At 39.2% G+C, this 17,620-nt stretch overlaps 1 protein-coding gene and 1 long non-coding RNA gene across 4 annotated transcripts in view; one reads left to right on the forward strand and one right to left on the reverse strand.

Moving 5' to 3' along the window:
- Positions 1 to 243: 243 nt before the first annotated feature.
- On the forward strand, positions 244 to 4,078 carry sox9a (SRY-box transcription factor 9a). Its single transcript, XM_077224702.1, has 3 exons — positions 244 to 878; positions 1,047 to 1,297; positions 2,031 to 4,078. The coding sequence occupies exons 1-3, from the start codon at positions 442 to 444 to the stop codon at positions 2,729 to 2,731; spliced, it is 1,389 nt and encodes a 462-aa protein (XP_077080817.1). The 5' UTR covers positions 244 to 441; the 3' UTR covers positions 2,732 to 4,078.
- A 1,715-nt stretch (positions 4,079 to 5,793) lies between these two features.
- The window catches only part of LOC143733084 (uncharacterized), a 20,455-nt gene continuing 8,628 nt past the window's right edge, over positions 5,794 to 17,620 (reverse strand). For all 3 annotated transcript variants that reach the window (XR_013201261.1, XR_013201262.1, XR_013201260.1), the window contains 2 exons: positions 17,311 to 17,403; positions 5,794 to 6,082 (listed from right to left, as the gene is read on the reverse strand). This is a non-coding gene — a long non-coding RNA (uncharacterized LOC143733084). The remainder of the gene's footprint in view (positions 6,083 to 17,310; positions 17,404 to 17,620) is intronic.

Below are 17,620 nucleotides of genomic sequence, written 5' to 3' on the forward strand. Positions count from 1 at the left end.
GTTTCAGGCCGCGCAATCGAGCGTTGGCACGCGTTCCAACAATTATAGCCTACAGCAGTTTTCAACATGCACTTATTATGAAAACAGCAGTTTTTGAAAGTAACTTTTAAGCAGATTTCTCAAATGAAAATGCTAAATTGTGAGTGATAATTATTGAGAGGGAGAGGGGTGGGCAAGAGGAGGCATCGTTTTCCTTTTCGTCACAGCGCGTGCTGTTTAAAAGCCCGTGCGCGCTCAGCTGACAAACCAAAGTTCGTCCCTCTCTTGGAAATACTACACGGGAGCGCACAGGGAGCGCTTTGCTTTTGCAGAAACACTCTCGTGCTTGCCACCTGAAAGCGAGCACACATTGGATTTGCAGGAATTCAAAGTTGGAAAGTATTTTTTGGAGGCGAAACTTGCAACCCGAATTCTCTGAGATCGTCCATCTACAGTGTTCGCATGAATCTACTAGACCCCTACCTGAAAATGACAGATGAGCAAGAGAAGTGTCTGTCTGATGCCCCCAGTCCGAGCATGTCCGAGGACTCCGCGGGCTCCCCGTGCCCGTCCGCCTCGGGGTCCGACACGGAGAACACGCGCCCCGCGGAGAACAGCCTCATGGCTCCGGACGGGACGCTCGGAGACTTCAAGAAGGACGAAGACGACAAGTTTCCGGTGTGCATCCGAGAGGCGGTGTCTCAGGTGCTGAAGGGCTACGACTGGACACTCGTGCCCATGCCGGTGAGAGTGAACGGCTCGAGCAAAAACAAGCCGCACGTGAAGAGACCGATGAACGCGTTTATGGTGTGGGCGCAGGCGGCGCGCAGGAAGCTCGCGGATCAATACCCGCACCTCCACAACGCAGAGCTCAGCAAAACTCTGGGAAAACTCTGGAGGTAAATAAATCAACCATGCATTGCTCGTTTAAAATAAAATGCAATTAGATAGGTTACTCGTTTAACGGCATTAATGCATGGGCTTAGCAATATTCGCATGCAACATTATTATTATTTTTATTTTTTTGTGGATATACCGGTGTGTTCATATTTTTCTGCTCTGGGTAGATTACTGAACGAGGGTGAAAAGCGTCCCTTCGTGGAAGAGGCTGAGCGCCTCAGGGTTCAGCACAAGAAAGATCACCCCGACTACAAGTACCAGCCTCGGCGGAGGAAGTCTGTGAAGAACGGGCAGAGCGAGTCCGAGGACGGCAGCGAGCAGACGCACATCTCGCCCAACGCGATCTTTAAAGCGCTCCAGCAAGCAGACTCGCCCGCGTCCAGCATGGGAGAAGTGCACTCGCCCAGCGAGCACTCAGGTGGGCATATTCAACTTTACGTGATCAAATCGATTCGTTGCTGATTGTTTTTTTCTTTCTTTTTTTTCTGTTGCGTCATCTGTAGTGCTGGGTAGTAATTTGTAATCTAGATTACATAATCTGATTCCAATAATGGAATACTTGTAAGTAAATCTTAACATACTCATAATCAGACTAGTTACTTTTTATTGATTACTTGATTACATATTATTCACCAAATGTCTTCATCAAAATTGATTGATTCTCCCTGTAAAGAAAAAAAGGTTGCTGCCTTCAATTTTTTTTAGTACAATCAACTTCATTTCAACTTAAATGACATTAAACTGACTTAAAAATGAGTTAAACTTGTAAAAAAGTTGAAAATTGCTTAACTTATTTAGACGAGTTAAAGCAATGTAAAAACATAACTTGTTGATCATTAATTGTTTGCAGTGTAATGTAAATGATGTCTTTGTAAGGCTTTGCACTCCCTTTTGTATTAATGTAATGCTGGTATTCCCAAAATGTGTAATGGAATACGTTTTCATTCTTGTATTTTTATATCAATATGGTATGAGATTATCTTACACCAAAAGAAGTTTGATTGCATTACCTGAAACATGTAATTTTATCCCAAAATGTTTTATCATGCAGTTTGTATTCAGTTAGTAATCTACCCAGCCCTGGTCATCTGTGCAGTGCTTAACCTTCTTTTCTCCCCTCCTCCTTCTCCTCCTCCTCCGTTTCCTAACAGGCCAGTCCCAAGGGCCGCCCACTCCTCCCACCACCCCGAAAACTGACGCTCAGCCTGGCAAAGCGGATCTGAAGCGGGAAACCCGTCCGCTTCAGGAAAGCACGGGACGTCCGCTCAACATCGACTTCCGCGACGTGGACATCGGCGAGCTCAGCAGCGACGTCATCGAAACGTTCGACGTCAACGAGTTCGACCAGTACCTGCCGCCGAACGGCCACGCCTACGCGGGTGGCTACGGGACCTGGATGGGGAAGAACGCTAGCGCTCAAAGCGGCACGCTCACCCCGCTCGGCGCCGGAGATCCAGACCAGCCGAGAACGACACACATCAAGACCGAACAGCTCAGTCCCAGCCACTACAACGAACAGCAACAGGGTTCGCCACAACACGTCAGCTATGGCTCCTTCAACGTCCAGCATCTACAACACTACAGCACTTCATTCCCGTCAATCACCCGCGCGCAGTACGACTACTCCGACCACCAGGGCGGCGCCACCTCCTACTACACCCACGCCGGCGGGCAGAGCTCCGGCTTGTACTCCACCTTCAGCTACATGAGCTCCAGCCAGAGGCCCATGTACACACCCATCGCTGACTCTACAGGGGTTCCCAACATCCCCCAGTCCAACCACAGTCCTCCTCAGCACTGGGACCAGCAGCAGCAGCAGCAGCCGGTCTACACACAGCTGTCGAGACCCTGAGGACGAGCAGAGACTCATTACACATCATTCCACTCTCTTTAGACACACACTTGAATTGTACACACACACTCACACACACACACACACACACACACACATATAATGAAATGTAGGAAAGAAAGCTGGACTTTGACAAAAACGGCTCCCAACGTGCCTTTTTTAATCGCCTGAAATCGTGATTAGAATATATATATTTTTAGCCTTGATTGCAAGTAAAGAAACATTTTTGAGAAATGATTCCTCTGTGAGGACTTATTGATTATTGATACTTTAATATGTACTGTGTATGTTTTCTTAACATGTCCTTTTTGTATTTCCGCCGATCCGGCCTTTTGTGTTTCTTGTAGAAAAGTCTATTTTTACTAAACCACTCTTGGTAGTACGGCTTTGTTTTCCTCCCATCTTTTTTTTTTCTTCTCTTCTTCTTCCCACTTATAACAACACCCTTTATTGTCCTCATGCAGTGCATTTTATATTTTATAGTTTGAGTTTGTACCCTTTATTTATGTTCCTGTAAAATACCGTCCCCATCCAGCCGTTTTTTTAAAGGTGTTACAGCTCACGTCTTGATCCCCCCCAACATCAGTGCCTGTCAAATGCTGGAAGCGAATTAGCGGGAATATCGACGTGGCAGCGGCAGCTGAGAATTTACTGAGTGTGTAACAGCATGTGTCGCAGCTCCAGGAAGTGACCTTTGACCTCTGCTTGTCATTAGCTGCCAGTGTCATCTTACAGCCCCCTCCCTTCGGATCCCATCTTAACCCTTTTAATTTATTTATTAGTATTAATTTTATTTCAAAGAAATTATTTGCATTTTATTCTTTAATACTTTATACAAAAAAATGATCTTATTTTGCGCCTCTGAATATGGTGACATATAATCCAACAGGCCATTTAGACAGAGGGCTGGTACTTAATATGGTACGATTCTGTATTCATCATGTTTATTTATCGTATGTAGATTTTTCTATTTTAAATGTTTATTTGTCCTTATTTCTAACCAGTTGTGTAATGCACAAAATACTGTTGCAGTTTCTAAAACAAGGCTGATTAAACTGGAAGAGTAGTCTTTTGTTCGGAAAGTTTTACGATGCTCTAAATTTTTTTTTAAATAGTTCATTAGTTAGTTAATTAGTTAGTTAGTTGGCATCTCTGTTTGCTTCTCAGTTTTTCCCTTTCCACTTTTGTGCTTTGCTCAACGTCAGCGATCTCAGTACTGATGTTGATATCTTTTTTTACACGAGACTGAAGTTGTTGTTGTCTTTAAAAAGTTTAACATTTTACTGCCTTTGAAGAAGCTCATCTTTTGTATTATATTTGCAATAAAAGTGAGAATAAAACATAAAATAGACACCTATGACTGTTTATTGTGGCCGGTTGAAGTTCAACAGTGAAAAGCATGAATATGTATGGTTTCAGTTTAGCGGGAATGCTAAACTTTAGTTACGTAAGCATGGACTCCCTCGTACAGATGAAGCAGCAGGAGGGCCGTACAGTCAGCACATTATAACACCAGTGTTGTTGGCGTAAAAAGGAAAGAAAAACAGCTTTTTCCTGTGTGCTTCTCTATGTTTGTTCCTCTAAACAGTCCGCAAAGAGAAAAATTGACAAGTCCGTCATGCCAAAGACATAATGTTCTACTGAATTATTGTGATTTTCAGCACTTTTTTGTGATTGAGTCATCTGTACCAGTTTACAAAAGTAGAAACAACAAACATCTGCTGGTTTTAAACAATATAGTAGAATCATAACACAACGAGCATCAAAATGTTTCAAACTCATTTACAGATGTAACAGGGATTGGGATACTGAACATACTTTCATGGCTAGGGACGTTTCATTATACAGCATATATGCACATGTCCCTTCGTAAATATGGGATAGTATTAATAAACATCTAATTCATATGTGAAGGAGAGACGAGAGAAACGGCAGCCCAATCCAATGGAGGGTCGAGGTCCATCTGTCGCAGATGTTTCAATACCGGGCAGTTATTTGTGTTACCGTGTGCACAGAAATTATTATGCATACAAACTAACATTTACCCAGGAAATGAGATGGGACATTTCTGTTCAAAATATGCACAAACTGCAAAAGTATCTACTTAAATCTCGCTAGATTGGGATCCATCCATCCAACAGTTCAAAAGTTTGGGAAAATTAACATTTAAATGAATCAAGTGACACTAAAGATTGTTACAAATATGTCTTTTCAAATATATGCTGTACAATTTAATGGATTTTAACTTTTTTGTTGTAAAACTCGAAGAATCCTGAAGAAAAGTACCATGGTTTCCACAAAAATATGAGTCAGCACAGCTGTTTTTAACATGGAAAATAATCAGAAATGTTTCTTGAGAAATCATCATATTATACTGATTTCTGAAGGATCATGTGACACTGAAGACTGGAGTAATGATGCTGAACATTCAGCTTCGATCACAGGAATAAATTACAGTTTAACATCTATAAAACAGTTCTTTTAAATTGTAATAATAGTTCACACTACTAAATAACAAACTTTTAAATGGTTGTGTCTGTGTATTTGTATTTCCAATACAGTTTGTAATTGCCATTCAAAATTTATATTTTATTCACAGCTTGGCACGCTGTTAAAGACTAGATTCTTCACATGAATGTGCAGAAAACTCAACGCTCACCTCAGAGACCCAGACTGGGGCAGAGGAAATGGTGGAATGACTGAAAGCAAGTGACAGAGAGTCAAATACAGATAAAGAATGTGAGAGGGATTGAAGGAAAAGAGCTATGACTTCAGCGAGCTCTGCATCTGTAGAAGCCATTAGGATGGTCACTCTCATAACGCTGAAACAGATGAAATGTCTCGCGAGCTGCGGATTCTGCCATCGAGTGGGAAAGAAATGCAGCTCCAGTGATGAAAAGCAGTGGTGATCGCCATCACTGTCACCTCTTCTCAAAGCTCGAACGAGCTGTTCCCCTATCCTAAATGTGCTAATGCACCCCTCATTTCAATCAATAGGTCTTATTATTGATTACCGCAATAAAGTTGAGACTGAGGAATTTAACATAATAAATGTAGCCGTTCCTGAGTTTTTTATTGTGCAATAAAAACAGCAATATATTTTACTGACATTCTGGAAGAAAACTTCAACTTCAAGAGTTCTTAATGAAACATCAAAACACACGTTTGAGGTGTACTCGAGGTTTGTCCCGAAGCAGCGCACACCCTCACGAACCCTCAGGACAGCTGAGCGGAAACAGAGACAGCGATGGAGCGGCCCATTCTGTGGGCAGTTTTCCCAGGAGAAGCCCATTAATATTCCAGAGAGACGGCGTGCAGGGAATCTCTCTCCTCCGAGCCCAATGGGTGGTCCTTTCAAATGTAAAATAAGAACACAAAATAAGGATGAAAAAGAGGAATCTGGCAACTTCCCACTTCACTTTAACAAAGAAACCATGAAAAAATTCAAGCATAAAATAAATGCATGCATACACGACCAAAGCAGGTGGACTGCAGTAGGCTATCATTTACGGAAATACAGAATTTGATTAACTTAATAAGATGATGTTTGATTCACTGCATCACTGCAAAAACACCAACTGAATTACAATGTAGGGGAACTGGAACACTTTTTGGTTTTGGTCAATTTGTTCTGAAAATGTTCAGCCCTAAGATTTGAAAATTTGCCTCGACAGTCTTCAAAGCCAGAAGTCATAATCAATGTCATTTAAAGGAGTCAGATACTTTAAAACTACGTATGCAACATGGGAAGAAGGGAAAACTGTTTAAAAGTATGTATTGCAACATTTTTGATAAAATAAAGGACAAATAAATAAAACAAAATATATAAAAATATCTATATAAATATAGAATAAATAAAATGACCAACTAAAAATGATGACAAATTACGTTTTACTAAATAAAATTCTTAACAATAAGGTTTACATACATTTGTTACAGTATCTTATAACGTTAGGCAATAAAAAAAAAACACTGTCACACTTTAGTTTAGGGTCTGACTATTTACTATCTTTTAACTACAAATTTTGCCTAAAAAAATTACTGCTTATTAATAGTTAGTAAGATAGTTGTTAAGTTTAGGTATTGGGTGATTAAGGGATGTAGAATATGGTCATGAAGGATAAGGCATTAATATCTGCTTTATAAGTACTAATAAACAGCCAATATCCTAGTAATATACATGATAATAAGGAACTAGTTAATAGTGAGAATTGGACCTTAAACTAAAGTGTTACCAAAATACAAGTGTTCATTGTTAGTTCATTAAATAAGAGGAATACTGCATTAGTAAATGTTGAAGTTAAGATTAATAAATACTTTACTAATGTTACCTTACTGTAATGTGTTACCAAAATATCTGTGTTTGATTACTGTCCATTTTTTGGGAGGAGGTTGAGGATTGAATTGTACTTGCATAACCCTTTTTTTAGTGATTTATTTAGCGTTACAGTCATTCCTGCTCTCCCATAAACAAGCAACTATTCTATTGACAAGGAAAGTAATTATTTTGTGGCCTCATTTTTCGTTGCCATAAAAAGCCAGTCTACTGGGTTGCATCTGCATTGAACTCATTAAAAACATCAGGAGCAAGAATTTGCCTATTCAAATTTCATCCCCTGGGGCGAACTTGTTTGCTTATGCTGCGCAAAACAGAATACAGTACCGAAGCTTAGTTAAAATGCATGATATCTCTCCGTCTCTGCTGTTTAACTGTATCTGGACTTTTCCACCTCGACTCCAGCAACATGCAGTCCTGCTATACCCCTGTGGGTCCCGAAGGATCTCACCCCTGCGCCTCCACATAGCATCATTGTCCCCCAGGAGCTCCACAAAAGGGACCATTTGACCTCCAAACACACCCCCATTTCCTCTCTTTTGAAAGTGTCCTGGCCCACAGAAAGTCTCATTGCGACTCAAAGGAAACTGTACATCAATAAAAGATGGCCAGCCAAACCTCATAGAAAAAAAGCGAAGAAAAGCACTCGCATTTCACCCCAGCTGAAATTGACGGAGTGGGCCACTTGCTCCCTAGCAACAGACGCCTACAGCACAGGAAGCTACAAGTTCACAGTTCAGTTTGGTGTGGCCGGACTCTCTTGGACCTCTGAGTTGAATTGATACCCGAGGCCATTATTGTAACAACTTTTAATGTCACTTTGAAATATGTCATGCATTAAAGGCACAATAAGTACGATTATTGCATTAAAATATACATAAATCACTCGGACAGTGTTATATATTTCTTTGACGTGTGTACTCGCAATATCCCAAATGTTCCCAGCAATGTTTAAATCCAGAGAAATCAGTTTTTTAACCAGTGTAACAGCCCGTGTCATTAACAACATCATATCCGGGTCGATTTTCGGTTTTAACACCAAAGACTCAGTATACACTGATTTTCGGTTCATCTCTGTGACGCACTCAAGTTCACTGAGACCAAGACGACAGAAAATGCATCATGTTTGTTTTTATTATTTTCACAAGCCCAACCTTATTGTGAGTTTATAGGAATGAAAGTAGACCCTTTACTGTTTGACACATCTGTATGACCAAAAATGATGGACTATTTAAAGTTAAATGCAAGTGATGGCGCCGGTGTTTGTATGTCATACAGTAAGAGCTTCTCCACACAAACACTTGAATGTGCGCCTAATAATAGCGTACATTTATCCAGTTCAACATAAGAGTGAGCGAACTTGTAAAGTTGCTACTACTTACATGTTCAAAGCCATATTTTAGGTCAATGAACAATAGACGTGCTATGATTCCAATCATGTGTCTTCTTCTTGTTGCTATTTTACGGCGGTTGGCATCCAGCTTATTGGTGCATTTCCGCCACCTTCTGCTCCGGAGTGTGAATCAGAAAATAGGTTTACAGACTAAATCCCTCACCCTCCTTCTCACACCCACACCTCATCCCAGTCCTTCTGCACAATAATAACAATAATAATAATAATAATACTAATAATGACAACGCCCAGTCTTGTGTGTTCCTGGACTTTTATGTTATTTCCTGTCTTGCTCCATGTTTTGCAGTTCCTTGTTACGTTTAATGTTGATTAGTCTCCCCAGGTGTTTCTTATTAGCCACGCCCCCTTGTTATCTTGTTAAAGGGATAGTTCACCCCAAAATTAAAATTCTGTCAGTAAGTACTCACCATCATGTTGTTCAACCCCGTAAGACCTTCGTTCATCTTCGGAACACAAATTAAGATATTGTTCATTTAAATCTGAGAGCTGGATCACTCCTGCATAGGCTTCTAAGGGATTGAAACGGCCCCGAAAAGTTATTAAAGACATCGTTAAAAATAGTCCAAGTGACTACAGTGGCTCAATCTTAAGTTTATCAAACGACGAGAATACTTTTTGTGTGCTAAAAAAAAAATAACATCTTTATTTCAACTATTAATTTCCTTCTCTGTGGGCCTCGAGTCAGTTCACTAGTGTAACAGCGTAGAGCTTCTGTGTTGTGCGTCTCAGTAATTAATATTACTGAGTAATATTAATTAACATGTACATACTATAGAGTTAGGGTTTGGTTTAGGCTTAGTTACTTGTAATTATGCATAATTTACTGTTATTAGTAAGTACATGTAGTAACGTGTAAATATGTTACCTTAAAATAAAGTGTTACAAACATTTAGGTGTTACAACCCTCTCAGTGATATTTATTTAGGTTTCAGTTTTGAGTAAACGAGAATCTGCTGATCACGATGACACCCGGTCTGGCTTTAACACACATTAGCCTGATGCAAAACGCCATCGCCGTCTCGTAACCAATCGTGGCAAATGTGCATATTCAAATGTGATTCGACAGCTACAATGGAGATTTTATGTTCCATGGAAAAAGTAACAGCACCTTTAGAACAGAATTTTCATTTCTGAGTATATTAATCCTTTAAACTGTGGCAAAAAGTGGGTTTTTAATGGTGTTGTACACTGCATTCACTTCCCCTCCACTCCCATTCCCCAAACCACCTTATCAAAGGCTCATTATGCAAAGGAATCCTGAAAAGGAAGTGGTTTCAAGGTTAGAGGACACTTCTTTTTATCTATCTGCTATTTAACTGCTGCAGTCCACAGGAATAATGCAAATGAATGAAATGTGTTATCTCAAAATGAAACCAAATAGTCGAAGGCAAAACCATGTCATGTGCTATTACTTCACCTGATGTCGGCCAGCTTTTCCAGTGCATTAATACACACAAACTACCCTTCATACTAGCCAATGATATTTTATGGGTTCAAATGATTCAAGAGTAACCCAGCTGTGAGGTTTGGTGGAAAAACCACATGGTTTTTGTGATGATATGTGGAGGAAGACATCACACATGTGACACGGACAACATCTCATATCTCAACACAAATAAAGCCTAGCCATCCACCATATCTTCCCGTTCCACTCCTCCAGAGAAGCGAGCATCTTTCCCCGGCTACACACGTATCCCGTTACGGTAGAACGTCTATGATCAGTTCACTAAGTATGATTACATTTAAACGCAGGCTCTCCCAGCGTCGGCTCATGTGGTAGAAATAACATCTTTAACCAGGGTAAATACACACAGCACACAGTCCGCACCTCCTCTGTAACCCAGCCCGATTCAGAGGCTGGACGGAGTTTACATTTAGAGGCCAGTTTCAAACAACTGATCTGTGAGTCTGGGTTCAGGTTCAGGGTTCAGCGACTTCGCTGGAAGTCCAGGTAGAAAAAAGCGTTTTCTGCACACGTCTGCAGTTTTAGAAAATATGCCGTGTCTAAATGTAGCGATGATGACCTGAGCTGTCCGGAGAGATAAAGGAGCGAGAGAGCTTTAGCAGGCTCTACCGAGGCGACATGGAAAGGTGTGGACACTGAATATGGGAGGAAAGTTGTTTGGACTAGGGGCTTTTACCATGACGAGTGTGGGATTTTTTATGGTCTTATGGGGCAGAAGCAAAGCTTCCATCTGATACACATGCCTGGATTACTGAAAATGTGTGGAAGAACCCATTACTAAAATAAAGAACTTCCACACAGAAATGATTCATAATCATTTATTATATTTTGAATACTTGGTCTAATATTTAGTGATATTATCTAATACTTAATTAGTTCATAAGTCACATACATACAGTGCTCTCACATAAAGTGGTAGATACTATAGCAAATCTCGAATGCGTGATTGTTCGTATTACACTTTTTACACTAAAATTACTGTAAAAAAGGGACAAATTTGGACAGTAACATGCTGTTTTCCATTAAAACAGTAATATACCGTAGAAAACAATGCATTCTGGGTGATATTTGTCATTTTCGAGAAATAGCCTACAGCAATATACCAGGAATTACCAGCGCTTAAAGTCAACACTCGGAGGCTGTGTTCCAAATCAAACCCTATACCCTCATTCACTATTCCCTACATCAGTTCACCAATATAGTCCACTTGACAGAGTGAAAAAAACAAGTGAGTTAATTTAGACATTTATGAAAACCTGCTGTTAACAAGCAGAATCACTGAAGGAAAGAGGAACTAGAAAAACAGAAAAAGGATTAAATCAACTGAATATAAAATAAATTAAATCTCTGAAGATTTCTGCAGAGGAGGATTAAACAACTCCACAAACAACATTACCAGCTGCACTTATTACTAACCAGATCAACTATTTCTGTCACACATCTACAGATATTCTTATGAAAATGTTACAGAGGTTTAGATGTCATTTTATTGTCATTTTATTTATCATGATGGGGATCAGTGTTTGCTTTAGTTTGGCTCTTGACCCTTGACTTCTGAACATTAGTTTTTTCTTTGGCTACTGTAGCTGTGTCTTTAAAATGCATTTGCTATGGCAGAAAAAGCTGAAAGAAAACAGGATCATGACAATGTCTGTTTGTTAATTATCACAATCATCATCAAGTAACCCGATTCACTGATGTCATATATTGTCTAATGTATTTATGTGGGTGATGTTTTGTATTTTTGATTATGGTATCACTGGGATTCTACAGAATGAGATCTATCGATGTTTTGACAACCAAAAAATATGAAGGATTTTGAAAACAGTTTCTGCTCGAAATGTTGTGAACTTCTTTATCAGCCAGACACACACAGACATCAATAACCGCCGTATGAATCTCAACAATGGTGATAACCAAAAGTGTAATGCTGCAATGCATGATGGGTACCAGCATAGTATAAAAAAGTCCATGACTCCCAGCATGCATTCTGGCATGAATAAATTATGCAGCTGGTTGTCTGGTTATTTTCTTTAAATTGTAATATTTGCATTTATTTTTGCAGTTGGTTTTATGATGTTCAATGATTCTTGATGTCTGTGTGTGTCTAAATGAGGCCGTAGTTCAAAGCTTTTTGTGAATGATGAGTTTTAAAATCCTTCATAATAATTTCACACATGGTAGTTTCTGATTCGCTTTGAATTAATACATTTGTTTAGGCTTGGCGTTTCACACTTTGTTTATAATGAATTTGACTATATTTATGATTGTTTTATGTTTTTGAGATGTTTCATATTATTCATTCCTGCTCTGCTCTGAATACCAATACATTTAACGGATTTGTTTGCGAAGTGAGATGAACAAAAATACATGTTTGTGAATATTTTCTTTTATCCACCAGTATTTTACATTATTTCTAAATGTAATAATAAGAATGTGACTTAAGCACCATGTATATATTTTTTCCCTCTCAACAATGCAATTTTGACCTGGTGCGACTTTGGAGGGAAAATTCGGTATCCGGCTAAGAATTTTGTTTTGTTTTTGTACAGTGGATTGTGCCATAGACACTCCCTCCGTTTCCTCCTCGGAGAAAACGCCTCCTGACCGAACAACATGAGCAAGATGTCTGACAGAACCAAATGTTACTTCTGAAGAACTTCACAGTTGTGGAGTCACACAACCAGGAAGACATCTGACAATCAGGAAGAAACACACACACACACACACACACACACACACGCACACACGCACACACGCACAGGAAAACACGTGTATGCAAACATAAATCATCCGCATGAGGTTATCTCACCCTGACCTCCATATGCAGAAAACCAGTTGCTTGCACAGCTGGTGAGGCCACTGACTCACTGCAGCCCCGACAGATGCAAACGTTACCCATAATCCCCTATCATCAGAGCAAACGCTCTTTGTAGTCGCCCCAGTCTTGATGTCTTGCACAAAACACAGCAAAATAAAGTGTGAGCTGTTTTCTTCTGACAGACAGAGACATACGGACACAGACCTCATAGAAGTGTGACCTACTTAGTAAATGCGCTACAAAAATGATTGTCCTTATCAATATTTTTGCCTTGTTTTCTAAAACAAATATCTAATCATTCATAAATCAAGATACATTTAGTTGGGACGCAAAATGACTTGAGATATAAAGTATCCAAATAAAATAGAAATTAAGTGAGTTTATGCTTAAAACAAGATAAAATATCTGCCAATGGGGTAAAAACTTTTTCTTACCCCGTTGGCAGATATTTTGTCTTGTTTTAAGCATAAACTCACTTAATTTCTATCTAAAACAAATTCAGGAAACACTTTATATCTTAAGAGATTTTGCTTCCAAAGTAAATTTATCTTGATTTAAGAATGTTAGATGTTTGTACTGGAAAACAAAATAAAGTGAGCTTATGTTTTTTTTTTTTTTTTTTTTTTGCAGTGTAAAATGTGTGAATGCACAAACACACACTCACACAACTCTCCAACCCCACAAGTTGCCGGGCTTTAAGTCTTGACGGTGCATATATCACTAGAGATTAGCAGAGGCATGCACTGCATAGCCAACAGATGCAGCAATTCGTCACTTTTTATCTCTTCCTAACACACAAACACACACACACACACACACACACACAGACAGACACACACAAACACACACACACACACACACACACACACACACACACACACACACACACACAGACACACACACACACAGACACACACACACACAATTCCAAACACTTTCACCACCTGATGCACTGCGTGAACTTTATGTGCTTTAGGAAGAGTGTGTGTTTGTGCATGCTTGTGCGTATATTTTGAAGGGGGTGGAGCAATAATAACTTTTTTTATTTCATAAAGCACAACTTGGTAGCCTCACAGAGATCATAGACCACCACGACTCACACTATTGGCCTCCCTGGAAGATGAGCTGACACTGATTATAGCCTGTAACATCTCTGAGACTAACAGTTAACCAGACGGTGCATTTCACACGCATTCACTTCACCTGAGGATCTTTACTCACTCTTTCACAAAAGATGAAGCAACACTCCCCATTAACCCTATACAAGCCTACTGTATCATCTTTGAAAGGCCTCCCAATGATCAACATGATCAAAACTTTGCTGATTGCACACAATCTACTACAGTCCTTCTGTCATCTGATTGATAGTTTAGACTTGTTTAGCAAGTAAAAGTCATTTTAGTATAATTGTTAAAACGTCCACCTTCAGCTTGTGGTTGCTGTGAAATATTAAGTATATAATATTGCTGTGTATAATATTGCTGTGGAATTAAACATAAGAATATCTTATATTGTTAGTAATATTTCAAGATGAACACTTGCTGGACTGAAGCTACTCAGGTTCACTTGACTATCCATGCATAATTTTTAAGAAAAATTATGTTCAAATATGGGTATCAAATATTATCCATCAGGCTTTTGAGGAAGGTCATCATTGTATTACAAATATCATCTTTAAATATACATTTAAATATCATCTTACTAAGGCATTTTATTGGTAGATATAGAGTGGCGACTGATATTTATATCCATGTCAATAGCAAGTACTTCTATTCTGTTATAAACTTCTCATTGATTTGCATTACAAACATCAGAATGTCATCTTACTTTTTGGCCAGATAAATATCAGCATCTGCACCAAATTGCATATTTTTGCTCAGTTTGGGCCTCTGAATAAAATTGAGCTGTTTTTTCCTCAAGTATAAGCTGCAAATTTTCACTATATCATACTACATGAGCCATAAAAAAACTGATGTACACTCTAAAAAATGCTGGGTTGTTTCAACACAATTTTGGGTCAAATATGGACAAACTCAGACGTTGGGTTACATTTTTAAATTGCATTTTTAATCCAATGTTTGGGTTTGTCCCAAGTGGCAACATTCTAATCTGAAAAATGAAGCCTACCCGGAAGTGCGAAAAACTGCAATACATCGAAAATCCGCTAGGGGCAGATGCCAAATGGGAGCAAATTTCCATAGACCCCCATGTTAAAATGCCCGTTTTCACAGCATAAATTCATGTTTTTACAGGTTGGTCCCATGGACTTTTATTGTATTTTTCGATAGGTTCCGAGTGCCTGACAACTGTGAGGGGGCTGAATTTTTTTCTAACTCGTTAGTTTAGATCGTATTTAGACATAAAATGTATGACAAATAAGGGCGTGGTTAACTTTGATTGACACCTTGATTGACAGCTGATAACGGGCTGCGCCGAGTGGAATTCCTGAAATTTGACGTCTCGGCCATGATCTGACACAACACATCATACCACCTCTGTATCCTTTCTGAACATTTGTATTGAAATATCGTATATATAAAATGAGTTGCTCTGCTATAAACTGCACTAACCGACACTGTAGGAGTACTTCGCTCCATTTTTTGCCGGTAAGTGACATTCCACTACTATTTCACGTAGTTAGCACTATTTAGCATCAATGTTTGTGGGCAGTGGCACTGCAACAGTTAGCACTGAATCGCCTCAGATAAGCTAGCGTCCGAGGTACTTTACCTATGGTTATAACTGATGATTGAAACACTGTAAATGCGTCTGCCAAATGAATAAATACCTTGCAGGATACATAACTATAAGGTGTCTTTAAGAGACATACATGAACTTCACGTTACAACCACAACTTAACAGCAAATTAACATGGATTGTACTCTTCAGCAGCTTTGCAGTGAATGTAGTAGCCATAGGCTGTAAAAAGTAGCCTAGTCTGCCAGTCGATCTTATAACGTTACAGATAGCTGAGGCTGCCGCTGCTTGGCTGAAGAGGCGCGTCCACCGGCCGGCTCATGGTGTGTTCACACCGAACGCGAATAGAGCATCAAATACGCGCCTATCGCGTCTAGTTAGACGCTTGAACATTCGCTCAATGATGCGTTTATTCGCGTCTTTGCATTGACTTTGTATGTAATCTACTCGCGCAAATTTAAATTCGCGTTCGGTGTGAACACTCAAAGCCTAACCAAAGATTAGGATTTTCAAAGATGGCGCCGCCCATACCCCCCATAAACGGCCTCAAAACCGTTATTCAGAAAGTCTATGGGTGACGTCACAGACGCTTTGTCCATTTTTTTTTACAGTCTATGGTTTGTCCATATTTGACCCAAAATGATATGATACAAAACATAAAAAACATGCGAAATATATATAAATTTAAAAAAAAACATTGAGAAAAGCATATACACGTCGCATTCAGTTATAAAGAAGTGTCTTCAGTGCGGCCCTAAAAACACGGGCTTAAAATATCACACAACAGCTGAACAAAGAAAGACAAGACACCAGGTGAGCACAACCATACAGGCCTGTTTTTGACATTTAGCACTGGGTTTCTGTACCCCACGGACAATGAGAAGGACAGCAGGAAAGAAAGCTATGGAGAAGTCAGTATCTCCACACACATCTTCACTACAATCTAAAAAAATAAGGTTTTGGCTCAACAAAACAATTCATGCAATCATGCATTAGTCTTTTTGAGGTATGGAAACTTCTAATGAAATTACATTCAATTAGAGCATCCCATTAAGATTATACTTTATTTTGATGGTCCAATTTAGACATTCTGCTAACTATAAGTAACTTTACAACTACATGTCAGCTAACTCTCATTAGAGTGTTAGTTAGACTGATAGGTTAGGTGTTAAGGTTCGGGTTAGTAGAATAAGTTGACATACTTGCAAAGTCACATATAGTCTAATGACTGCTAGTTGACATGTAGTTGCAAGGTTACTTATAGTTAGTAGAATGTCTAAAGTGGACCATTGAAAAAGTTACCCTAATTTAGCAACTAAATTTAAATAAGTTGATTACTCAAAAAAAAAAGTAATTCCAACTATTATGTGTGGATATATAATATCAACATAAATGAGTGGTGGCATTGGAAGCAATTAATATTGTTTATGCTACTTCAGTTCAAATTAATAGTTAGCATAGAGCATTTTGATTGTAACTTATTTAGCATGTAAACAAGTACTTATTACTAGAAATTGCTCATACGGTAGTGTAAACCTTTATTTAGCCACCCACATCCTAACCAATCCAAATCTGGAGCACATATTAAATCTGTATTCATTATTGCAAAATCAGTTTCTCTATGGAGAAAAAGAGCAGGAATTTTACTTCCAGAAAACTGCTGCTGCTCTTTTGGTTTGCATCAATCTGCATGAACTTTCTCTATTTTCCATCCGCTTTTCACTCTCGTTCTCATCCAGACCAACGGACTCCCATTTCTGACCTCAGTCTTGCTTTTCTTATGTTTGTAATTTCACCTCTTTACAAGCACAACAAGACCAAAACAACATTTGGTTTCCAGATTTACCTCCCTTATGATTTTCTCATCCAAGCCTCTCCAACCCGTGGCTAGCCGACGTCAGAGCGCCTCCTTGATTATCTCGTCCATGCTTGAACACCACTGGAAAAAAGAGCAACCAAGGAACGCTTGAGAAATTGGAGAGAAGACGATTACTCAACCGACAAGTAGTTGCGCATGGAAAGGGATATCCTTTCACAGGTCAGTGCTTTAAAGCTGGCAAAATCTGCTATGTTATTAAATCTCATTTAGGAACAGACACCACAATCAGAAAGCATCTGATAGTAATAAAGAAGCAGTGGAAAAAAGTTGAGCATGT

Source organism: Siphateles boraxobius, unplaced genomic scaffold, assembly GCF_051911475.1.
Source record: "Siphateles boraxobius isolate OS27281-9 unplaced genomic scaffold, OSU_SipBor_1 90, whole genome shotgun sequence".
NCBI lineage: Eukaryota > Metazoa > Chordata > Actinopteri > Cypriniformes > Leuciscidae > Siphateles > Siphateles boraxobius.